Below are 26,212 nucleotides of genomic sequence, written 5' to 3'. Positions count from 1 at the left end.
TTCAAAGTTGCATGTAGTCTGGCTATTCCTAAGAGTTGAAACGAGACACAGAATGCTCAAGTTATTGGAAAACCTGAAAGAGACTGTAAATAGCAAGAGCAACGAAAACAGATTCCGTGGTCATTTTACATACAGCCTCTCTATCTGTCATGAGTTTCATAAGCAAAGCTCCTCAGATGTCTATTGTCAAAGTAAACAAACAAAATCAAAACATACAAGTCGAGATGGGTAAAAGATTACCATTTGACAAGGCAGTTTTCAATGCAGCATCAGATAATCCAAATCGGATTACATACTGCCCAGCATCAGTTATTATACGTATCACATACTTATATTCTACATGGACTGAACCAGAAACATTTCCTGTTGTTCAAGGCTAATTGCTCACAATAACTAAACTATGTTATCAGTTTTCCAGATTCTTCAATCGGATGTTTTTACGTCTATAATAAAACCTCTTTATGTTCTTCGCCTAGTTCCGAACTCAAAGAACACAAACCTCAAAGCGAAAACCCCTCCAATCATGATCAAGTTGAGCTAACACTTTTCCATCATCATCCTTCACTGTAAATGTCCAATTCGATAAAGATGAGAACTCTTTTGATTAAGGCCTGTTCGTTTGCTCACCCAGGTGATCCATCTGGGTGAAAATGCAAATTGATGTTCGTTTTGTGCATTATAATGCTACATCCAGATGGATCACCCAGCTGAATTTTTAAAAATTCATCTCAAATTCTCACCCAAAACCGGAAAAACGTATTTTCCCGCCAAAACCGGAAAAATGTATTTTCCCGCCAAAACCGGAAAAACGTATTTTCCCGCCAAAACCGGAAAAACGCATTTTCCCGCCAAAACCAGAAAAGCGCATTTCCCCGCCAAAACCAAAAAACTGTATTTTCCGGCCAAAACCGGAAAAATGTATTTTCCCGCCAAAACCGGAAAAATGTATTTTCACGCTAAAATCAGAAAAATGTATTTTCCCGCCAAAACCGGAAAAACATATTTTCCCGCCAAAACCGGAAATAACACATTTTCTCGCCAAAACCAGAAAAACGCATTTTCCCGCCAAAACGAGAAAAATGTATTTTCCCGCTAAAACCAGAAAACGCATTTTCCCGCCAAAACAAGAAAAGCGCATTTTCCCGCCAAAACTGAAAATATGTATTTTCCGGCTAAAACCGGAAAAAATGTATTTTCCCGCCAAAACCGGAAAAATGTATTTTCCCGCCAAAACCGGAAAAACGTATTTTCCCGCCAAAACCGGAAAAAACGTATTTTCCCGCCAAAACCGGAAAAACGCATTTTCCCGCCAAAACCAGGAAAACGCATTTTCCCGCCAAAACCAGAAAAATGTATTTTCCCGCCAAAACCGCAAAAATGCTTTTCCCGCCAAAATCGCAAAAAAATCTTTTCTCGCCAAAATCGCGAAAAAAACTTTTCTCGCCAAAATCGCGAAAAAAACTTTTCTCGCCAAAATCGTGAAAAACATTTTTCTCGTCAAAAACACTTTTCTCGCCAAAACTTGAAAACACACTTTTTCCAACCAAACCGCAAAAACGTATTTTTCTGCCAAACCCATAAAACTTATTTTCCGCCAAAACCATAAAAATGCACTTTTGTCGCGAAAAACATATATTTCCTCAAAAACCGCAAAAATGTTATTTTTCCGCCGAAACGTAAAAAATTATATTCTAGTCATTTTATTAACAAGTCCACATGGATGCAGATGGAAGTTAAAAAATGAAAAGCAAACGAACATAGTTGCATTCAGATGATTCATCTGGATGCATAGACGAAATGGAGAAACGAACAACACCCAGATGGAGCATCTGGGTAAGACATCTAGATGGACCATCTGGATGCATCTTCCAGATGTACAAACGAACAGGGTTGCACATCTAGACTAGCTTGTTGAATATGTGCAACCTTACAACCGTATATATACACATATGATCTTATGTTTTCCCGAGGACATTTGAACATATCTCTAATGTCACAAGCAAAACACAACAAACTTTAAAACACTAAATAAGAGTATTTAAGTAAGTTTGGATGATCTAAAGATATGCCCCATAAACTTATTATGGGATCAAGGAGAAGGAAGCATAGAAGGCCAAGTCAACAAGTACAGGAGAAAGGTGCACAAAAGTGACTTACATGGAGAACACTGGGTGATTCAGAGGGTTTAAGAAGAGTTTCTTAGAATGATAAAAAGAGAATATTGTCGTCAATGTTTCTTTATGCGTTTCCTGTTGTAAACATTCGGTTTTTGGGCTGTGCTCTCCAATGGCGATCTCTGTGAGATCTTGCTGAGGGATCAAGTCGTCGTGATCAATTGCTTGAGATCTCAGTTGTAATCGTCTTCTGGTGTTCCGAGTTTAGATCATAACATTTAAACCCTAAGCTCCTTCTCTTATATAAAGGAGCCACGACTTATAGAATATAGAAAGATAAATTAAAATCAGTGACAAGAAAAAAGAAAAAAAAAAGAAAGATAAATTAAAAAGCAAAGCTCTGCTAAAATTACCGTCAACTACCTTATGTTTCCAAGATAAATCAGTGACAAGTTGGTGGTGTTTGAGAGATGATTTGGATCAGATACGAAAGGATATAAGCAAGGAAATTAACTGAGATTGATAGATCTCGTGGCAAGGCAAACACACCACCTTTGGGATCTCAATTACAAGGTAAACTCAGTTAGTTATTCAATCTAAAAGTTGAGAGAAAACCAATATGTTTTTAAAATCTATTTAGGTCTGTTTTTTTTTTGAATGAGTATTAAATTGTATTCATCAAAAAAGCCTTCGTACAACTATTGCAACCTTAATCTAAAGAACTACAACTCTTCATCGCTTCTACTACTTATACTTGAAAAGGTATAAACACTTCACACTCTTGTTCCAAACCAAAATTGCATGAGCCCTTCTAGGCCTGGGCATTCGGGGTCCCAATCGGGTTTCGGTTTTATCCAATCGGGTTTCGGTTTTTCGGGTTCATCAAAATCAGGCCCATTCGGATTATATGAAAGTTCGGTTCGGGACCGGTTCGGGTTCTATCGGGTTCGGATCGGGGTTAGTGAATCTTCAAAGAACCGGTACAACCCAATATACTTTCGGATTCGGGTCCCAATCGGTTTTTCGGTTTAAAAGTACCTGATTTTTACCTATTTTATAACCAAAACATGAGTAAAATCGGTTCTTCAGTTTTAAAATATCTGATTTGTACCTATTTTGTAACCAAAACTTAAGTAAAATCGATTCAAAAATAAGGAACATCAACCGTGATTATTCAAAATCAAACGAAAAATAAACATATTTACTGATAAAAAGAAAACCAAATAAATAAAAGCATAAAACGAAAATCAAGTTCTCATGAAATGAGAAACATTGGTTAACGAAAACAAAATTAAAATCTAAATACTTCAAGATTCAACGTCCATCTTTAACCATCAACATTAATATAATAGAACCACCAACCTTCATGTAATAGATAAGTATTTTAGATTTTCAATATTTCTTAGTGTATTTTGGATACATATTATGAATTGAGATCATGTTTGGTACAAGATCTTTTCGAGGTTTTGAATGTTTCGGGTTTTATCGGATATCCATTTAGATTCGGGTTCGGTTCGGATAATACCCATAACCCGAAATACCACAAAACAAGACCCATTCGGTATTTACGTCGGGTTCGGATCGGTTCGGATTCATTTTTATCGGATCGGATTCGGTTCGGGTTTTCGGGTTCGGTTTATTTGCCCAGCCCTAAGCCCTTCCATCCCTTTCACACCCTTCATTCTCATCAAACTTATCTTACTAGGTGCTGAGACCCCGCGCAAGCGCGGGGCTGGTTACTTTGGATATCGATGCGGTGGTATGATTTACGGAATGTTAGTGTTATTTAAGATTTATGCAAATTAAAGAATAAAATTTATCGGAAATAAGACAACAAAATTGATCCTAGCTTTTGACGATTAACTCAAGTTAGAGACATTTCCCAAAACGGAAGGAAAATTCAAAAAGTATAATTAAGGTAAAATATAGAGAATGTGAAAAGGCCTAAACATGAAACAGAGAGCGTGGAACAACGGAAAGGGAAAGATAAGAAAATGAAGAAGCTTACGTCAGGTATATGAAATTAAAAAGACAGATATTGTGACAGCGCAGCACCAACTTATTTGGGGGTCCATATCAAGTTATCAACTCTGTATATATCCGTTGTTTGAATAAATACTCAAAGTTTCAAACTACTTGCATTACAAAATTATTTTATTTTTTCAAAATACACATTGTTTGCTAGTACTTGTTAGGGAGCTCAAAGACCTTAGTAGCATATATTAAAGCTACACTAATCTTCATCGCTAAGATCACACATTGTCTACATCCTCAACGTTAGGATATTCCAAGTAACACATCTCCTCGTCTTCCTCGTCACGGGTTCCATCTTCATATTGTAAACTCCAAGTAACCATCTTCCAAAACGCAGCACTTCACTTCTCTTCTCTCTTCAGGCTTAGCGGTGGTCTGTGACAAAATCCAGCCGTTGGATTGAAACAGAGCTCTTATATTGGCTTTGTGGTTCATAAGAGTTTCAAGAATGGTGAAACTGGAAGCATCGTGGCGAGTGGCTCCCCTTCTAAGGAGATCTGCCCCCTGTGTGAAATAGTTTAACAAAACATAAAGATTAAAATAGTTTAACAAAACATAAACGAAGGTTGACGTTTTTACATTATGAAAAAGTAATTGTGGGTTTAAAATGTTTGGGCTCAAATTATGTTGGGTTCTATGTCTAAAACAAGATTTGAACTTAAAAACTGAAAATAAAAAAAACGTTAGGTTATCTTTCTTTTTTTTTTCCGTTGTCGGGACAGCATCACCTGTGGGATCCCTCGCATGATTAGAGCTTAAGTTTGTGAGATTGGGGAGCGATAATAGTGTGATGCGTTATTGAAGAGGAGTTTACTTACATCAGTTAGGCTTCGTCCGCATCATTCCATTGTCGTTGGTCCTCGGGTGCTTCATCGTCGTTGGAATCTGCAAAAGAAAAGGTTTTAATTTATTAAGTAAGATGTCTTTTATTTCTTTTAGATTCGGTTGCTAAAAACATAATTCATTCAGTTTTCATGTTTTGTTTGGAGATTGCAGGGATGAAACCGTGGATCACAGAATCCTGTAAGAAAAACAGAGAAAAATCATTAGTTGTTCATAAAAAAATCCATAGACAAAACCAAAACAAAAACATGAAGACACGTTTCATATATGTACAAAGAATAAGCCAAGCAAAGTTAAAGTTATAAAAAATAAGTTAGAAACAATCATCACCAGTTCATCAAGGAGGAGAATGGTGATGCCCATAAACTCTCCATTCTTGTTAATGTTCCTGGAATCCTAGAATCGGATGAGCCGACCAACAATGGACTGAGTGGACCTTCCAAGGCGGAGAGAGTTGAAGGTGGAGAAGGGAACGGCGGCAATGGTGGCTGAAGTGGCTGGAGCAGCTGGATAAGTCATTTTCGCGACGGATGTGAGAAAGTAAAGCGAACGGAAAACTGAAAAAGAAAAGTTTGAGACAAGATGGAGCTTATACCTCGAGGGATTCTATATATATGATAGCTCTGAAGGCGTTAGAGCAGAAACTAAGCGTTTGGTAGGCGCAAAACGTGCGTAGAGCCTTAAAGATCGACCATAATAACTGATTGCCAGAAGGGGAATCGCAAGCGACGAAGGAGATGGTGAAGATGGCGGCTTTCCTAATCTTCTTAGCTTTGTCTGTATCACCACTTTGGGCAGATACAAAGCCTAATAAACAGAAAATCAATAAGCCCAAAGCCCATTTTGTCGAAGTCCATTCGTTACCCATCAATTTAAAAAAAAAAAGGTGGGGTCCATAATGTTATATTAGTTTCCGACCTTCATAATATATATTAGTTTCGGCCATCAATGTACAAAGTATCCTTTAGTGCAGTGGTATAATTGTGGATGTTTATATTTCAATAACCTGGGTTCGAGCCATATATTTGACATTTTTTCACACTTTTAAAAAGTGGGACCCACAGACCGCTGACGTGTCGCATCAGGGGGAGAGAAACTCTCCTATTATATAATAGATTTCCGATCCCCTTATCAATTAACTTCTTCAAAACTGGCATCGGCATCAACTCATCACCATGCTTACTCTTATTTTGTTCCTTCAACGGCGAGTACAAGACCGCCTGAAACGCATATCTAATACAGAACATGCTCTTCTTATCCATAGTCTCATCTGTAATTAGCATCAGAATCTCGGACCTGACATTACTATAGGAGTTTCGGAAAATCCCTTTAGTGATATGCTCCCAAAATTGAGAGGAATAGAAACATTCAAAGAAAAGGTGATTCCTTGATTCATGGGCATTCTTGCACAGAACACACGTTGTATCTACCCCATGATTCCAACGAGAGACTCTGTCCAATGTGGACATTATATCCAGAATCGACAGCCAAGACATAAAAGAAAACTTTGGCGTAGCTTGGGAGAACCAAATACCATGGGAACAAGTGCATTGTGTCTTAATCTCCCTCAATAACATCCAAGTCTCATGGGTCGAGAATTTATGCTTAAATCCCGACTTCCTTCTCCATAAGCTAACATCATCCAACTTTGAGCTCAGATTCCCTTTAAAAATATTCAACTCTGATTCAATATCATTTATTAACCCAATACGATGTCTTCTTCTTCTCCAAAAATTTAGAACTGCTTCCTCTATCGTAGCTTTCCTATTAACACCCAAATCAATAATGCCTCTTTCTCCCAATAAATCAGAGAGCACACCTCTATCTGACCATCTATCATACTAGAAAGAAGTATGCCTACCATTTCCCAACTCTTTTCTATAAAAAGACTTATCAACATCTCTCAGTTTCAACATCTTTCTCCACATCCAAGATCTAGCTTGCATTTTTGTGCTTATTTCCCAGAAACTTTTCTCCTTTAGCAGATTGCATTTAATCCATTTACCCCATAGATTGCATTTATAAGATTTTTTTTTTCTGCTTCACAGAGCCATATTGTGAAGTGATTTCCAGTTGATAAAGAAGGACTCAAGTCACTTTCACGTTGGGATCTGAAAGCTGTCATTTCCAGCTTTCTATATCCACCAATAACATTCAATTACGAGTTAAACTCCATTAGTTATTCATTCTATAAGTTGATAGAAAATCATCCTGATTTCTGAAATATGTTCAGATTTGGTTTTCAAGTTTCACAGAGCCATACTGGATTGAAAATTTTCGTCGACATAGAAGGATCACCGTTGATAGAAGGAAAAATTTGTCTGCCAAACTCAGACGCATATTTATCGAGCCTTCAATTTACATTTAATCTTATACTTATCAAGTTTATTTATATTATATTTACATAGATTTAAGTTAAATCGTTAGCAAAATGTGTTTTCGTCTGATGTGTTATTGTTGTTAGAACAAAAAATTAAATAAATAAATAAATTTGACTAGTCAAAAGTTAACTATTTTATAATAAATGCTTAATATTGTATACTAAATATGATAATTTTTTTCGAAATCACCCCACCAGCCAATAAAATAAATTATTAATATTTGATTATCTATTATTTTTGATAGTTAATTATCAATTGCTTGATGAATCATCCATAATTTGATTTATCTATAACCCTCCATATATTGAAGATATGTAATTTGATATATGTTGAAATACATCCAAAGTGTAAGTAAAAATGTAGTTATGTGTAAGCATATCATATTGCTATATATATTTTCTTTCAGATAAAACTAAAAGACATAACTTCTATCAAATGAGGCTATTAATAATTAGATACAACAACATACACGTGAATTTCCATAAGGTTCACACAAAGCAATTTTGAAGGGTGGTTTTCCTACTCCACATCTCTCGTAACAATCTGTCTTCTTTTGACAAGGTCCTTTGAATTCACAATCGCTTGATGAATCATCGAGAATTCCTGGTTAATATGATTGCCATAATATCTTAGTAATTATATTATAAAATAATGATAACTATAAACAGATTTTTGGTATATACACACAGTTATATATACATATAGGAGGAAAACAAAACATTTTGTTGTATATAAACATAAGAATACTTACTAGCAGATTGAATATTAAGAATGAAAGAAATGATGATGAGAAGAACAACAAAATGCAATTTTGAAGACTTCATCTTATGATAAAAGGTTTTACTTTTGAGTTTATTTTTTGTATAGCTAATAATCTAAGAATGATCGTTGTTTATATAGATGAATTTTTCAAAATCAATAAAATCTTAGTAAAACTTAAAAACTTCTGATACCATACAAAATTATAATTTAAGATTTTTTTGAGCATAATACATGTATATTCCCTTGTAAGAATAATTTATTAACTAAAAAGAAAACTGATAGAATCAAATGGAGTCATTTAAATCTTATAAGTCAACAACTTCTAAGATTTCATGTTTGAAAAGTCTGGTTTGTCATGGTATTCAAAATCAACAAAACTTAAAATGGTATTTAATTTAACAAAAGTTAAGGTCAACAAAATCTTAAATCTACAGACTTTAATGAAATTTAAAGTTCTTAAAAAAACATGAAATTAACATCTGAAAATTGTTTTGAAAATAACGTGTCAAAAAACCATAGATTCTTAGTTTACCTTCGATAATTTAAAATTTGTTTGACGATAAATTATATAATCAGTTCTTAGAAAAAATGAACATATTGTCTTGTGAAAAAAAATGCACCAAAAATCATATTTTGTCTTTGAGGTACATTATAAGACACATTGTATTTGTGGGAATTCTTTTTAAAATAATGTGTCCAAATTACCTTTTCACTAAAAGACAAATAATGTAAAATAATCAACAACATGATTAGTTAGGGTAGCAACTGACATGAGAGTCTAGAGCTGCGAGTGGATCAGATTAGTGCTACTATCAAGAAGCAAGAAGAACAAAGAACCAAAGGAGGAAAAACCATAACAGCTTTGTGGGCATCTGGTTCGAGATGAGTGATGAAGATGTTGAGACTTGTTTTTCAACAAGTTCTCATTTACCTTGAAACTAACCCAAAAAATTCAAAACTTCAAAATAAAGACTATAAAAATCTTTGAGTGAGAGGCAACCTATTATTAGACATTTTAACTTTTTTATTTATTAAAAATATTAAAAAAAGGAAAAACAAAAAGTTTTGAGGAAGACTAGTTCTGAAAAGCACCGAACGACAAATCGCCCGGTGTCAGTCGACACTACATCACCACATCACTGTGTTGATCGACACTACTATCAGACGATAGGTAAGACTCGACTTTCCTTGCTAAATTTTCAGCTTTTATTTATTTCCTTCACCAATCTCAAACTCAATCTGAGACTGTATAACATTGGAGACAATTTTGTTTAAGTCGAGGGGGGATGTGGGTACTGACATTATGTTTTGTTTTGAGTGTTAGCTGGCTAATTTTATAGTAAAAAAAGGGGTGATGAACTTTTTCAATTTTCCTAACTCCCTAACTACTCTCAAGCACCATTCCTTGATTTACTGATTGTAGGGTGTATTGAATTGGAAACACCAAAATTGATCAACCTGCCAGTAACATACACGCTTGCTGAGAATGTCTGAAGGAGCCAAATCTAACTTCCAATCTTAATCTACATCAATCACTTGTTTTGGGGCTTGGTATACATTGGATCAGATTTGCTCATGCAAGTATGGAAGGTAAAATTCTGTGTGTTTCTGGTTCCCCTCTCTCCTCTCTTCGGCATCTATAAAGTAAGAAAAGTAAAGGAAAGATTGACATGATTTCGTTAGATGTAGAGGGGTTGAAATTGTTGGAAGCGAGGGATAGGAAAATTTTCTATGACCCCATTATTCACCTACACTTTGCAGAGCTGAAAAAGAAAAAAAAATAAAAAAATAGAAAAAAAAATCAAATTCATAGAAAATAGAAGAGAGAGGAAAAGGATCAGAAAATACTACATGTGTGTTCAAATACTTGTTGGGGTAAGAGTCCATGTGTTTAGTGATCAATATTCCCAAGATAAAGCCAATACATTTATTGTAAAAATGAGGTCAATAGAGGGGTATGTCAGGCGGTATCAAGTAAGATGTGGGCTGGATGGTCAGGATGCTAAGCTAAGACTAAGTACATGGGAGTTCCTCTGAAGTTGAAACTGATCTGATGTGGCTTGCAACACTGTAGAGGTAATGATGGCAGTAGTTTTAAAGAAAAGAAGAGTCTCTCCGGTTTTCAAACCTCTTTCACAGATTATTTCTGATGCTTTGCGTGAGGGAAAGCGAAGGATAAACCTTGGGAGTTGATATACTGTTGGATATCAAGTGTTGTTGTATAATTATTGGTTAAAGCTGCTTCCCAGGAAGCTCAAATCAAGATTGTCCGGTCCATTTAAGATTAAAAAAAGTTAGAACATATGGAGCAATTGTGCTATGGAACAATTGTGATGGTGAATTCACAGTGAATGGCCAAAGGCTAAAAATCTCTAAATGACAACAACATTTGAAGAGGAAGGAACTTCCCCTGCTTGAAATCGAAAAGAAATTCAATATGACTTAAAGCAAGTTATCTTGGGAGGCAATCCCATGGTACTCTTGTACACATTTTATCTGAGCTATTTTTTTTCTAGTGTATTTTATATTTTTGCTGGGTGCTAGAGACAAAATGAAGAGGTTGAGATGTCACGAAGAAGAATTTCACAAGTGACAGTTCTCACGGTCTTTACACCGGCCGCTGCGAGAGGGTGCACTTAGCGGCGATTAAATTTCTAGCAGTCGCTTATTAGAAAGCACTCAAATTTTTTTCCAAAATAAGTAGACAAGATAGTCCACAATTGCTGTTAAAGATTGCTCAGAGAGGAATGCGAGCCGTTGATAATGCCGATGTAATCTAATGATATACCATGGATTTTACCCATTTTTAGCCATGGTATATCAATGTTTTAGAATATATTATATGGGGTTGGAGTATGTTTTAGAGTGTTTCAGGTTCAGGTACGTTTTGGAAAACTTTAGTGATTTTGGAGCCTTTTGAGGTGCAAAACTGCACTGACGCGTCAGATGTTTAGCTATGGGAGGAGACCTAACACTGTGAGATTGAGCCCATCATTTTTTAAAAAGATATATCTTTGAGTTAGCTTTCCAATTCCACTGGTTTGAGGTCAATCAACATCCTATAGCATAAGTTATGACCGTTTTACTGAAGAGTGGTCTGTCAGCCTCGCGAGATGAAGCTGCCGAGGAGATGAAAGAATGTCGATCGACGACACAGCCTTGCTGTCTCTTGACGGTGATCCTACAAGACGGGCTGAGCCTATTTCATGGCCTATTTATGCCCAGAAGTTACCACAAGTTACTAGAATACCCCTGGACGACTCAGAATCTTATTTATGTGTTTTCTAAGCCATTTTTGACGGCTACATTTTCTTTTATTCATTGTTCTAGGTTAGGAGAGAAGAAATGAACTCATTCAGAGTCCTCTTGGTACCCCTTTTGTTTCTTATTTGGTTTTATCTATTTTATATCTATTCAGTTTATGATTTTCTATGACAACTATCATGTCTGAGTAGATCCACATCCAAGATCTAGATTTTCTATGGTTTTGATGTTCTTCTGAAATATAGATACGCTAGGGTGTTTAAATAGATTCTTCAATATGATTGTTCTTACTGCTTGTTTCAAAATTAATTAACTAGATACATGATCATAGGATAGTTAGGCGCACGCGAGAGCTAGTCTATTACCTGAATTGAATCTTGCTGAGCTAGGTTTCTATGCGCACACAAAAGCTGGTTTAGATAACTTGGTGAACAAATCGAATTGGTTCTTAACGCTTGTTTGGAACAAGTGTCAATCGAAACTCACTCTATAGTATCGATCGACGCTCATTCATAAGTTTGCATGCAAGAGCTGGAATCACATGGTTCCAAGCATCTGATTAGTAAGCACATGCGAGAGCTGATTTACTGGCTTATATGAATTTGAGTTCTAGGATCAACCCTTAGCATCTAACGATAGAGTCATGATAACCTGATTGAAACCCTAAGTCTAGCAACCATCCTTCCATCAAACAACTCATCAATCAATCGAACAACTACGTTATTCACCCTGTTATGTTATTTTTACTGATTTATATAATTTGACCTAGAATAGTCTGATGCTAAAGTCTATTGTGTGAAATATCGAGTCTCTCTGGATACAATCCTAAAATACTACAATGAACCTCTTATTTGAGAGAGTAGCTTAAAAGTTAATTTGAGCATATCATCTAACTCCATGCTAGTTTCACCTACGCCAGACGAGATCTCATTTACAAGAGAGGGCAATGAAATCCCCATAGAGGCAGCACTCGAAAAACCTATGAAATCTATTACAGAGAACAATAGCGTCCAAGGATTCCACCAAATAAATTGAGAGCCATTTCCAACTTCCATTAAAGGTTAAAATGAATAGCTTTTCTACGGAACTTCAGAAGTAAGTGAAACATCCACGAGTAAGTACAATTTTTTTTTTTAAGGACCAAAAATTTCCAATAGTAGGATACCTCTTCGATCACACGCCACCCAGATGGAACCGCCTCTAAAAGTAGCATTCATATCAACTTTTTATACCATGTGTTTCCGTAGAACTCATAATTGATCTAATACATAAATCAACTTCATTGTGAGAATAAGATCAATATTCCAATTATACTTTTTCACCATTCGCACCATTAAAATTTCACCAACGAAAGGAGAAACATAAAGAGTTGGCCAAAGTCCAAAAACCTATAATCCCAAGGATCACTGTTGATAGAAAGAAAAATCGGTCTGCCAAACTCAGACGCCTATTTATCGAGCCTTCAATTTACATTTAATCCTATACTTATAGATTTAAATTAAATCATTAGCAAAATGTGTTGTCAGCTGATGTGTTATTGTTGTTAGAACACAAATTTAAATAAATAAATAAATTTGACTAGTCAAAATTTAAGCATTTTATAATAAATGCTTAATATTTTATACTAAATCTGATAAAAAAAATTTCTAAATCACCCCACCAGCCAATAAAATAAATTATTAAAATGTGATTATCTATTATTTTTTATAGTTAATTATCAATTGCTTGATGAATCATCCATAATTTGATTTATCTATAACCCTCCATATATTGAAGATATGTAATTTGATATATGTTGAAATACATCCAAAGTGTAAGTAAAAATGTAGTTATGTGTAAGCATATCATATTGCTATATATATTTTCTTTCAGATAAAACTAAAAGACATAACTTCTATCAAATGAGGCTATTAATAATTAGATACAACAACATACACGTGAATTTCCATAAGGTTCACACAAAGCAATTTTGAAGGGTGGTTTTCCTACTCCACATCTCTCGTAACAATCTGTCTTCTTTTGACAAGGTCCTTTGAATTCACAATCGCTTGATGAATCATCGAGAATTCCTGGTTAATATGATTTCCATAATATCTTAGTAATTATATTATAAAATAATGATAACTATAAACAGATTTTTGGTATATACACACAGTTATATATACATATATGAGGAAAACAAAACATTTTGTTGTATATAAACATAAGAATACTTACTAGCAGATTGAATATTAAGAATGAAAGAAATGATGATGAGAAGAACAACAAAATGCAATTTTGAAGACTTCATCTTATGATAAAAGGTTTTACTTTTGAGTTTATTTTTTGTATAGCTAATAATCTAAGAATGATCGTTGTTTATATAGATGAATTTTTCAAAATCAATAAAATCTTAGTAAAACTTAAAAACTTCTGATACCATACAAAATTATAATTTAAGATTTTTTGAGCATAATACATGTATATTCCCTTGTAAGAATAGTTTATTAACTAAAAAGAAAACTGATAGAATCAAATGGAGTCATTTAAATCTTATAAGTCAACAACTTCTAAGATTTCATGTTTGAAAAGTCTGGTTTGTCATGGTATTCAAAATCAACAAAACTTAAAATGGTATTTAATTTAACAAAAGTTAAGGTCAACAAAATCTTAAATCTACAGACTTTAATGAAATTTAAAGTTCTTAAAAAAACATGAAATTAACATCTGAAAATTGTTTTGAAAATAACGTGTCAAAAAACCATAGATTCTTAGTTTACCTTCGATAATTTAAAATTTGTTTGACGATAAATTATATAATCAGTTCTTAGAAAAAATGAACATATTGTCTTGTGAAAAAATGCACCAAAAATCATATTTTGTCTTTGAGGTACATTATAAGACACATTGTATTTGTGGGATTTTTTTTTAAATAATGTGTCCAAATTACCTTTTCACTAAAAGACAAATAATGTAAAATAATCAACAACATGATTAGTTAGGGTAGCAACTGACATGAGATTCTAGAGCTGCGAGTGGATCAGATTAGTGCTAGTATCAAGAAGCAAGAAGAACAAAGAACCAAAGGAGGAAAAACCATAACAGCTTTGTGGGCATCTGGTTCGAGATGAGTGATGAAGATGTTGAGACTTGTTTTTCAACAAGTTCTCATTTACCTTGAAACTAACCCAAAAAATTCAAAACTTCAAAATAAAGACTATAAAAATCTTTGAGTGAGAGGCAACCTATTATTAGACATTTTAACTTTTTTATTTATCAAAAATATTAAAAAAAAAAGGAAAAACAAAAAGTTTTGAGGAAGACTAGTTCTGAAAGAGCACCGAACGACAAATCGCCCGGTGTCAGTCGACACTACATCACCACATCACTGTGTTGATCGACACTACTATCAGACGATAGGTAAGACTCGACTTTCCTTGATAAATTTTCAGCTTTTATTTATTTCCTTCACCAATCTCAAACTCAATCTGAGACTGTATAACATTGGAGACAATTTTGTTTAAGTCGAGGGGGGATGTGGGTACTGACATTATGTTTTGTTTTGAGTGTTAGCTGGCTAATTTTATAGTAAAAAAAGGGGTGATGAACTTTTTCAATTTTCCTAACTCCCTAACTACTCTCAAGCACCATTCCTTGATTTACTGATTGTAGGGTGTATTGAATTGGAAACACCAAAATTGATCAACCTGCCAGTAACATACACGCTTGCTGAGAATGTCTGAAGGAGCCAAATCTAACTTCCAATCTTAATCTACATCAATCACTTGTTTTGGGGCTTGGTATACATTGGATCAGATTTGCTCATGCAAGTATGGAAGGTAAAATTCTGTGTGTTTCTGGTTCTCCTCTCTCCTCTCTTCGGCATCTATAAAGTAAGAAAAGTAAAGGAAAGATTGACATGATTCCATTAGATGTAGAGGGGTTGAAATTGTTGGAAGCGAGGGATAGGAAAATTTTCTATGACCCCATTATTCACCTACACTTTGCAGAGCTGAAAAAGAAAAAAAAATAAAAAAATAGAAACAAAATTAAATTCATAGAAAATAGAAGAGAGAGGAAAAGGATCAGAAAATACTACATGTGTGTTCAAATACTTGTTGGGGTAAGAGTCCATGTGTTTAGTGATCAATATTCCCAAGATAAAGCCTATACATTTATTATAAAAATGAGGTCAATAGAGGGGTATGTCAGGCGGTATCAAGTAAGATGTGGGCTGGATGGTCAGGTTGCTAAGCTAAGACTAAGTACATGGGAGTTCCTCTGAAGTTGAAACTGATCTGATGTGGCTTGCAACACTGTAGAGGTATTAATGGCAGTAGTTTTAAAGAAAAGAAGAGTCTCTCCGGTTTTCAAACCTCTTTCACAGATTATTTCTGATGCTTTGCTTGAGGGAAAGCGAAGGATAAGCCTTGGGAGTTGATATACTGTTCGATATCAAGTGTTGTTGTATAATTCTTGGTTAAAGCTGCTTCCCGGGAAGCTCAAATCAAGATCGTCCGGTCCATTTAAGATAAAAAAATTTTAGAACATATGGAGCAATTGTGCTATGGAACAATTGTGATGGTGAATTCACAGTGAATGGCCAAAGGCTAAAAATCTCTAAATGACAACAACATTTGAAGAGGAAGGAACTTCCCCTGCTTGAAATCGAAAAGAAATTCAATATGACTTAAAGCAAGTTATCTTGGGAGGCAATCCCATGGTACTCTTGTACACATTTTATCTGAGCTATTTTTTTTCTAGTGTATTTTATATTTTTGCTGGGTGCTAGAGACAAAACGAAGAGGTTGAGATGTCACGAAGAAGAATTTCACAAGTGACAGTTCTCACGGTCTTTACACAGGCCGCTGCGAGAGGGTGCACTTAGCGGCAATTAAATTTCTAGCAGTCGCTTATTAGAAAGCACTCAAATTTTTTTCCAAAATAAGTAGACCAGATAGTCCATAATTGCTGTTAAAGATTGCTCAGAGAGGAATGCGAGCCGTTGATAATGCCGATGTAATCTAATGATATACCATGGATTTTACCCATTTTTAGCCATGGTATATCAATGTTTTAGAATATATTATATGGGGTTGGAGTATGTTTTAGAGTGTTTCAGGTTCAGGTACGTTTTGGAAAACTTTGGTGATTTTGGAGCCTTTTGAGGTGCAAAACTGCACTGACGCGTCAGATGTTTAGCTATGGGCGGAGACCTAACACTGTGAGATTGAGCCCATTATTTTAAAAAAGATAGATCTTTGAGTTAGCTTTCCAATTCCACTGGTTTGAGGTCAATCAACATTCTATAGCATAAGTTATGACCGTTTTACTGAAGAGTGGTCTGTCTGCCTCGCGAGATGAAGCTGCCGAGGAGATGAAAGAATGTCGATCGACGACACAGCCTTGCTGTCGCTTGACGGTGATCCTACAAGACGGGCTGAGCCTATTTCATGGCCGATTTATGCCCAGAAGTTACCACAAGTTACTAGAATACCCCTGGACGACTCAGAATCTTATTTATGTGTTTTCTAAGCCATTTTTGACGGCTACACTTTCTTTTATTCATTGTTCTAGGTTAGGAGAGAAGAAATGAACTCATTCAGAGTCCTCTTGGTACCCCTTTTGTTTCTTATTTGGTTTTATCTATTTTATATCTATTCAGTTTATGATTTTCTATGACAACTATCATGTCTGAGTAGATCCACATGCAAGATCTAGGTTTTCTATGGTTTTGATGTTCTTCTGAAATATAGATACGCTAGGGTGTTTAAATAGATTCTTCAATATGATTGTTCTTACTGCTTGTTTCAAAATTAATTAACTAGATACATGATCATAGGATAGTTAGACGCACGCGAGAGCTAGTCTATTACCTGAATTGAATCTTGCTGAGCTAGGTTTTTATGCGCACGCGAAAGCTGGTTTAGAAAAATTGGTGAACAAATCGAATTGGTTCTTAACGCTTGTTTGGAACAAGTGTCAATCAAAACTCACTCTATAGTATCGATCGACGCTCATTCATAAGTTTGCATGCAAGATCTGGAATCACATGGTTCCAAGCATCTGATTAGTAAGCACATGCGAGAGCTGATTTACTGGCTTATATGAATTTGAGTTCTAGGATCAACCCTTAGCATCTAACGATAGAGTCATGATAACCTGATTGAAACCCTAAGTCTAGCAACCATCCTTCCATCAAACAACTCATCAATCAATCGAACAACTACGTTATTCACCCTGTTCTGTTATTTTTACTGATTTATATAATTTGACCTAGAATAGTCTGATGCTAAAGTCTATTGTGTGAAATATCGAGTCTCTCTGGATACAATCCTAAAATACTACAATGAACCTCTTATTTGAGAGAGTAGCTTAAAAGTTAATTTGAGCATATCATATAACTCCATGCTAGTTCCACCTACGCCAGACGAGATCTCATTTACAAGAGAGGGCAATGAAATCCCTATAGAGGCACACTCGAAAAACCTATGAAATCTATTACAGAGAACAATAGCGTCCAAGGATTCCACCAAAAAAATTGAGAACCATTTCCAACTTCCATTAAAGGTTAAAATGAATAGCTTTTCTACGCACCTTCAGAAGTAAGTGAAACATCCACGAGTAAGTACAAATTTTTTTTTTAAGGATCAAAAATTTCCAATAGTAGGATACCTCTTCGATCACACGCCAACCAGATGGAACCGCCTCTAAAAGTAGCATTCATATCAACTTTTTATACCATGTGTTTCCGTAGAACTCATAATTGATCTAATACATAAATCAACTTCATTGTGAGGATAAGATCAATATTCCAATTATACTTTTTCACCATTCGCACCATTAAAATTTCACCAACGAAAGGAGAAACATAAAGAGTTGGCCAAAGTCCAAAAACCTATAATCCCAAGGATCACTGTTGATAGAAGGAAAAATCGGGCTGCCAAACTCAGACGCCAATTTATCGAGCCTTCAATTTACATTTAATCCTATACTTATAGATTTAAATTAAATCATTAGAAAAATGTGTTGTCAGCTGATGTGTTATTGTTGTTAGAACACAAATTTAAATAAATAAATAAATTTGACTAGTCAAAATTTAAGCATTTTATAATAAATGCTTAATATTTTATACTAAATATGATAAAAAAAATTTCTAAATCACCCCACCAGCCAATAAAATAAATTATTAAAATGTGATTATCTATTATTTTTTATTGTTAATTATCAATCGCTTGATGAATCATCCAAAATTTGTTTTATCTAGAACCCTCCATATATTCATAAGATGTAATTTGATATATGTTGAAATACATCTGAAGTGTAAGTAAAAATGTAGTTATGTGTAAGCATATCATATTGCTATATATATTTTCTTTCAGATAAAACTAAAAGACATAACTTCTATCAAATGAGGCTATTAATAATTAGATACAACAACATACACGTGAACTTCCATAAGGTTCACACAAAGCAATTTTGAAGGGTGGTTTGCCTACTCCACATCTCTCGTAACAATCTGTTTTCTTTTTACAAGGTCCTTTGAAATCACAATCGCTTGATGAATTATCGATAATTCCTGGTTAATATGATTTCCATAATATCTTAGTAATTTTATTATAAAATAATGATAACTATAACCAGATTTTTGGTATATATACACAGTTATATATACATATATAAGGAAAACAAAACATTTTGTTGTATATAAACATACGAATACTTACGAGTAGATTGAATATTAAAAATGAAAGAAATGATGATGAGAAGAACAAGAAAGTGCAATTTTGAAGACTTCATCCTATGATAAAAGGTTCAACAAGATAATGTACTTTTGAGTTTATTTTTTGTGTAGCTAATAATCTAAGAATGATCGTTGTATATATAGATGAACTTTCAAAATCATTAAAATCTTAGTAAAACTTAAAACCTTCTGATACCATCTATATTATTAAAAGAGAAGTACTTATTAAAAATACCCCTTAGCTTTTAAAGTTAATTACACTTTTATGCCACTGAGAATTAAATTGAGTTTTCTATTTTAATGGTTGTCTTTTTCAGTTATATTAATGTTTTCTCCTTAAATAAATTTGAGTTAAATATAACTAAATCAACTTTAAAATACATTTGTATCAACAAACTATAGAAACAAATATTAAAAAAAACAATTTAAAAGTTAGTTTCCACGTTTCTGGTCTTATAATATGTATACATTACCATATATAAATCTATATTATTAATAGAGAAATACTCATTAAAAATACCTCTTAGCTTTTAAAGTTAATTACACTTCTATGCCACTGAGAATTAAACTGAATTCCCTATTTTAATGCTTGGTTTTCAGTTAGATTAATGTGTTTCTTTAAATAAATTTGAGTTAAATATAATTAAATCAACTTTAAAATACATATATATTAACAAACTATAAAAAAATATTAACAAAAACAATTTAAAAGTTAGCTTCCACGTTTTTGGTCTTATAATACGTATACATTACCATATATAAATCTATATTATTAAAAGAGAAGTACTCATTAAAAATACCCCTTACCTTTTAAAGTTAATTACACTTCCATGCTACTGAGAATTAAATTGAATTTTATATTTTAATGCTTGTATTTTTCAGTTAGATTAATGTGTTTTCCTTAAATAAATTTGAGTTAAATGTAATTAAATCAACTTTAAAATACATCTATATTAACAAAATATAGAAAAAAATATTAACAAAAACAATTTAAAAGTTTGCTTCCACGTTTTTGGTCTTATAATACATATACATTACCATATATAAACAAAATTAATGCTTATTACTATAACTTATCAATAAAATATGTTGCATATATATTAGACGTGATTCACTTATGTTTTAGCCTTCCTTATTATAAATTTTTTAGAATATTATCGTCATTTTTTTAATAAAAAAAAATATTCCAGCAATATCAGCTTCATATTTTGAATATAAATTTAACTTTATTCCCTTGATTTTAGTTAAAATAGGCAGGTCAATTTATATCCCGTCCAATTGGATTTTTAGAATAATTGTAACTCATTTTTAATTTAACCCAAACACATAATATACTAATAATGCATTTCAATCATACAATTAAATATGAAAGAAATGTCAATATAAATTTGATCCAACATAGTATATTAATATATATATACACATCCAATGTTTTTATTTAGTTACATAATTGCTCCAACACATTTAATAAATATATATATATATATATATAACATGATACAGTAACAAAATATATGATATACATAAATCATGGCATAAACACCTGTGCGGTCGCACAGATCAAGCTCTAGTACAAAATTATAATTTAAGATTTTTTGAGCATAATACATGTATGTTCCCTTATAAGAATAATTTTTTAACTAAAAAGAAAATTGATAGAATCAAATGGAGTCATTTAAATATTATAAGTCAACAACTTTTAAGATTTCATGTTTGAAAAGTATGATTTGTCATGGTATTTGATATACCTTGGATTTGACCCATTTTTATCCATGGTATATAAGTATTTTACTATATATATATATCTATGTTTTCTACTCTTCTAGGTATGTTTTCAGGTTCAGGTGCATTTCGGAGTAAAGTTATGACGTTGGAGCATTTTGGAGCTTAAAGGACATTTCACCCGAGCTGACCACTTAGAGGTCGACGAGAGGAAGAATAATCGATCGATGCGCATCAGTGCTGACGATCAATATCAAGAAATGCTTCGACAGATGAAGATTAATATCGATCGATGTACACAAGTACCGTCGATCGATGTCGAGACACCAGACGCGATATTTTGGATTCAGCAGACTTAAAAACCAAGGCCAAGCCAAATTACCAAAATGGCCTGACGAGTTTTAAACCTAGTAGAATATACACTGCCTAGTGTTTTTGACGGCAGAAAGAGAACATAGCTTTTTCTAGACCTAGTTTTGTTATGATTGGAACTCCTTGTTTCTATTTCTTTCCATCTATTCTATGAGTTTCTATTTATCTATTGATATGAATTGCTTTGCTATGTCTGAGTAGTTCAACTGTTAGATCCAGGGTTCAGATAGGTTTGTGGGATTAGCCTCAAACTATAGATTTGCCTTGTTGTGATATTCATGATAGATTTGTATTCATTGCTTGTTTTAGCCTAGCTAACTAGAACTTGATCATAGGATTGCATATTCAAGCACCCTTGTTATCCCATCCTGACATCTATCTATCATATTAGGATTGCTAGAGAGGGCTAACCGCCAATTTAAAATCTTAGTAGAGCATTTCATACTCGCGCATAGGCATGGCTAGAACCCGTCGATCGATGTCCTCAACTGACAATCGATCGATGTTGGCAAAGGTGTATCGGTCGACGTCTTAATAGACTATCAATCGACACTCTCTTGTGTCTGCATACTAACCGGTGAGACACGAGATCTAGTATGTTAACCAGTGGTACATGCGACAGCTGATCACTCAGTTAAGCGAATAAGCTCTAATATATCATGCATGCAACAGTTAGGCATCTATAGGTATTATAATCTCCAACACCTGAATACTGGCCCTGCATCTAATATCATTTCAAACCAAGTTACATTTATATTTACTCGGTTGTTACTATTGCTATTTCATTTAAACATTTACAACCTTTAGAATTAATAAACACTAGATTTAATTGTTCTCTAGCTCCTTGTGGATTCGATCCCTAAGTACTACATCTGAACCTCTTTTGATGAGAGTAACACTCCTTAGGGTAATTTGAGTGGTATCAAATTTGGCGCCGTTGCCGGAGTGCTTTGATCGCCATTAGATTTAGTTTTATTAATTCTTTTTCTTTTCTTTACCCCCTTTCTAATAATCTTTTTCTTGTCTTTTCAGGTGCATGCCCAGCGGTACCAGAAGCAACAAGGAGAAAGACTTGCTGTTCTCAGACGATCCTTCTCATTTGGAACGCACCATCCGTAGAGGTCAATGTTCCACATCGCTCGACGCAACCACTTCGTCGTCGATCGATACGCACAACCAACCGTCGACCGACACCAGACCATCATCGTCGATCGATCCCAATCGTTCGACAACGATCGATACTACACCGCGTACGTCGATCGATACCGTGTCGTCAAAAATGGTAAACATTATTATTCTAACTCAGGACGAGAACGGAAACCTGTATGACCAGGCCGGTCATCTGCGTAATGCAACAGGTCAGAAAATAGATGCTCAGGGAACTGTAATCCCTGATGCTGATGCTACAGGAGCTGCTCAACCTGTAGATGAGGACGCTCGATCGAAACCACTGGCCGACTACAATCGCCCAGATGAGTACTATTCCAACATATCAGTTATTCGACTTCCGGAGATCCAGAAGCAGAATTTCGAGCTGAAGCCTCAATACTACACTCTCGTGTCGCAGATACCCTACTCTGGGTTACCGCACAAGCATCCTATGGACCATTTGGAACGGTTCGAGGATCTAATCGCTGCTATTCGGATGGAAGGAGTCCCCGAAGATTACCTGCTGTGCAAACTCTTCAGATACACGCTGAATGGAGAAGCGATGCACTGGCTTTGGCAGCAACCCACATGATCTTTAACATCCTGGAGCGACATCAAGAATGCTTTCTTACGAAACTTCTTCGATGAGGCGCGCGCTGAAGAACTTCGGAACAAAATTTCCACATTCTCGCAGAAGGCTGGAGAGTCCTTCAAAGATGCGTGGATTAGATTTAGGTTCTTCCAGGGAGACTGTCCACACCACGGATTTAACGAAGTGCAGCTGCTAAGCACTTTCTTCTGAGGTCTCACCTTACAGTATCAAATGGCCCTTGATACGGCGAGTGAAGGAAACTTCACTATTCGGAATCCGTTGGAAGCTGTGAGACTTATCGAAAACCTTGCTAACAGCAGCAGCACCAAAAACACTGACTCTGAACGGAAGAAGTCTGTAGCCTCTATCGGAAGGAACAGATGGACGAAGTAAGAGCTAAGTTAGATGTGGTGCACGAGCTTCTTAGGAAACAAGTCTGTTCAGCTGAAGGAGAAGTAGCAGATACGGAAGGAGAAGAAAATGTGAATTACATTGGAGGTACCGGATTACAGAAATTTGGAAACCAGGGCGGAAACAGAAACTTCTTTGGAAATGGCCAAAGAAGTGACCAAAATTCACAATTTCAAAAACCCCTCAACAACAGCAAGAGCTACTCGAACTCTTACTACCAAAATCCACCACCCCAGACTCAGGAAAGCAAGATCGAAGAGATGCTTGATCGAGTACTGTTGGGACAACAACAAATCACTGTGGATTTCAACGGTAAGATAGACTCTGCCTACAACAATCTGAACACCAAAATCGAGACCTTAGAGACTCAGGTGAGAAAACTTGAAACCCAAGTAATTCAGACGGGCGAGACTATAAAGAGGCAAGAAGCTTTCGCTAGAGAGGCAGGAGCCGACAAAGGAAAACACCACGTAAATGCCATCATAGATGATGATTTCTGCAAGTGGTGAGAAATGAAAAGCTTGAGGAAGGAGATTTCGAAATCGAAAGCTCCATGAGTCTCGGCGGATCCCAATGGTGTCGACCGATGTCGGTGAACTCGCATCGATCGACAGACCATGATGAAGATCGATGGACGGATTACTCCAGTCATCGATCGACGTCGTCTGCCAAATCGACTGAATGCAATGCGGTTCGAATTCTAACTCATGAAGAATTCGCAGCTAAGCATCCTCGCCCACCCTCCCCTCTCTATGATAAAATCGATCGGTCGGTTGAGCCAACCATCGATCGACAGAGTGAGTCCGACGTCGATCGTCACAACAAACCTCCCATCGATCGACAGGCACCTCTGACATACCGAGTGCAGTTACCCTCAATCGATAATGATTACATCAACGCACTCAGAGCACCACCTAAACCATTAGCAAACTCACCCGAACCAAAACCCAACCCTTTAAATAATTCGCCAGAATCTGTTTAAGAAGAACAAGAATCTGAAGGGAGAAGGTTAAGGAAGAGAAAGGAGAAGATTCGTAAAAACCTTAAGAGGGAAGCTAACGATAAGGAGATGGATGGTTTCACTAAACGAGTCCTCAGAATCTCAATCGAAAAACCTTTTGATGAAGCTTACTTCACACACCGGTTGTGGATGTTCTTCAGAGAAACAAAGGTAACCGAGGAGGACATTAGGAGAATGTTTCATCAAGTCAGAGAGAAGATGAAACACAAGATCACATTGACGAAGAAGAGTGATCCTGGGAGTTTGCAATACCATGCGTAGTCAAAGGTGATGAATTTCCCCATTCAATGTGTGACACAGGAGCATCAGTTAGTATCCTCCCTAGGATCATGGCAGACCAGCTTGGTTTGACCATCGAACCCTCAACAGAATCCTTCACCTTCGTGGATCTTTCAGAAAAACGATCAGGAGGTATCATAAGAGATCTGGAGGTACAGATTGGTAATGCCCTTGTCCTTGTAGACTTTCATGTCCTAGACATCGAGCTTAACTGGAACTCTTCACTTCTGCTTGGAAGATCTTTCCTAGCTACAGTAGGAGCCGTATGTTACATTAACAAGAACAAATTGTGTCTAACGCTCATAGACCCAAACATCCACTACGACCCCATCCGACCTAAGAGAAAGGTCATTAATTCTGTGGATTATGGGAAAGAACTCGGCTTCTTTGGCGCATGCCATTGTGGAGCAGAGTATGAATCGGAGTACGAAACAGAGTACTCGGAATCGATCGACACCCCAACCTTTCCATCGATCGATTCCAAACAGCTCAAACAGCGACCGAGCTCAAGCCGAAGCTCGGTCGCTACGTAGCGACCGAGCGTTCATCCCGCTCGGTCGCTACGTAGCGACCGGGCTGGAGCCGAAGTTCGGTCGCTGTGTAGCGATTGAATTCTTCCGGACATCGACAGACATCAATCCATGCATTCTCGTCAAATCTTCGAACGCTATCTCTCGAAGACCGTAGCAAGCTCAGTCCACGTTTTCCGCTATTCCAACTCATCGATCAAACTTCGCGGATGAGAAACCGCGGAAAATTTGTAGTAAACGTCTCGAGTCGGAAGACGGCCCAAAGGGACCTAAAACGCGACTCGAGGCCCATCCTACGATTTTCTAACCCAAAGCCCGTAAACCGCAGCACGGTTTACGCTTGGCCCACAAGGAAGGATAAATGTCAAGTTTCTGCGGATAAATACGGAAGTTTTGAAGATAATTGTGAAGATCGGGAAAAATGGAATATCTCCATTTTTATGCTATGACGGCTTAAGGGCAGAAGAGTAAAAGCGTAAACCAACCTTGGAGCTAGTATATAAGGAGTCCTAGGCGAGGAGCATGGAGGAGAACTTTTTTCAGAGCAAACTTAGCACTTAGAGCAATTTAGGCAATTTTCCGTTTTTGTTATTTCGAGCTGCGACTCAATTAGGTTTAGCAGTCTTAGGGTTGCTAGAACTAGGAATCTCGCCGACAGCTCTCGAGCCCAGGCTTATACCTTGTTGTAAACGCTCATACGCAAATTCGGAATAAGATCTTCTTTGCTCTCTTTTTCGAGTTCTTATATTTTATCGCCATTGTTCTCGTGTTCTGATTGCTTGACGTGTGGTAATTAGCAGATATCCGTGTCCTCTGGGAAATTAGGGTTTTCCTAGTTTCCTTATTTAAACGGAAATCGACGGTGAGAATTTCGGTTCCCACTGTTTGGCGCTAGAAGGAGGGGGACATACGGATCAATCTAACCCGCAAAAGCCACTCAACGATCAGGACCGGTATGCAAGATTCGACATGCGCGAACGTTATCTCATTCAAGGGGGGAGCAACGATCGATCGA

General features: G+C 35.7%; 2 protein-coding genes and 1 non-coding gene across 3 annotated transcripts; all 3 read right to left on the bottom strand.

Moving 5' to 3' along the window:
* Positions 1 to 5,090: 5,090 nt before the first annotated feature.
* Positions 5,091 to 9,173, bottom strand: LOC111199426 (putative defensin-like protein 270). Its single transcript, XM_022689501.2, has 3 exons — positions 8,124 to 9,173; positions 5,322 to 7,975; positions 5,091 to 5,169 (listed from the first exon to the last, which is right to left on the bottom strand). Exons 1-2 carry the CDS (start codon positions 8,194 to 8,196, stop codon positions 7,824 to 7,826), a joined length of 225 nt encoding a protein of 74 aa, XP_022545222.1. The 5' UTR covers positions 8,197 to 9,173; the 3' UTR covers positions 5,091 to 5,169; positions 5,322 to 7,823.
* Positions 9,174 to 10,836: 1,663 nt separating this feature from the next.
* Positions 10,837 to 13,777, bottom strand: LOC111199427 (putative defensin-like protein 270). The gene is made up of 2 exons (XM_022689502.2): positions 13,616 to 13,777; positions 10,837 to 13,467 (listed from the first exon to the last, which is right to left on the bottom strand). The coding sequence occupies exons 1-2, from the start codon at positions 13,686 to 13,688 to the stop codon at positions 13,316 to 13,318; spliced, it is 225 nt and encodes a 74-aa protein (XP_022545223.1). The 5' UTR covers positions 13,689 to 13,777; the 3' UTR covers positions 10,837 to 13,315.
* A 9,249-nt stretch (positions 13,778 to 23,026) lies between these two features.
* Positions 23,027 to 23,132, bottom strand: LOC125576767. Its single transcript, XR_007315193.1, has one exon. It is a non-coding gene; the product is annotated as a small nucleolar RNA R71 (small nucleolar RNA).
* Between the last annotated feature and the right edge of the window lie 3,080 nt (positions 23,133 to 26,212).

Source organism: Brassica napus, chromosome A7 (genome assembly GCF_020379485.1).
Source record: "Brassica napus cultivar Da-Ae chromosome A7, Da-Ae, whole genome shotgun sequence".
Lineage (NCBI taxonomy): Eukaryota > Viridiplantae > Streptophyta > Magnoliopsida > Brassicales > Brassicaceae > Brassica > Brassica napus.
Note: the sequence above shows the minus strand (reverse complement) of the source record. Positions and strands in the feature narration are given on the sequence as shown.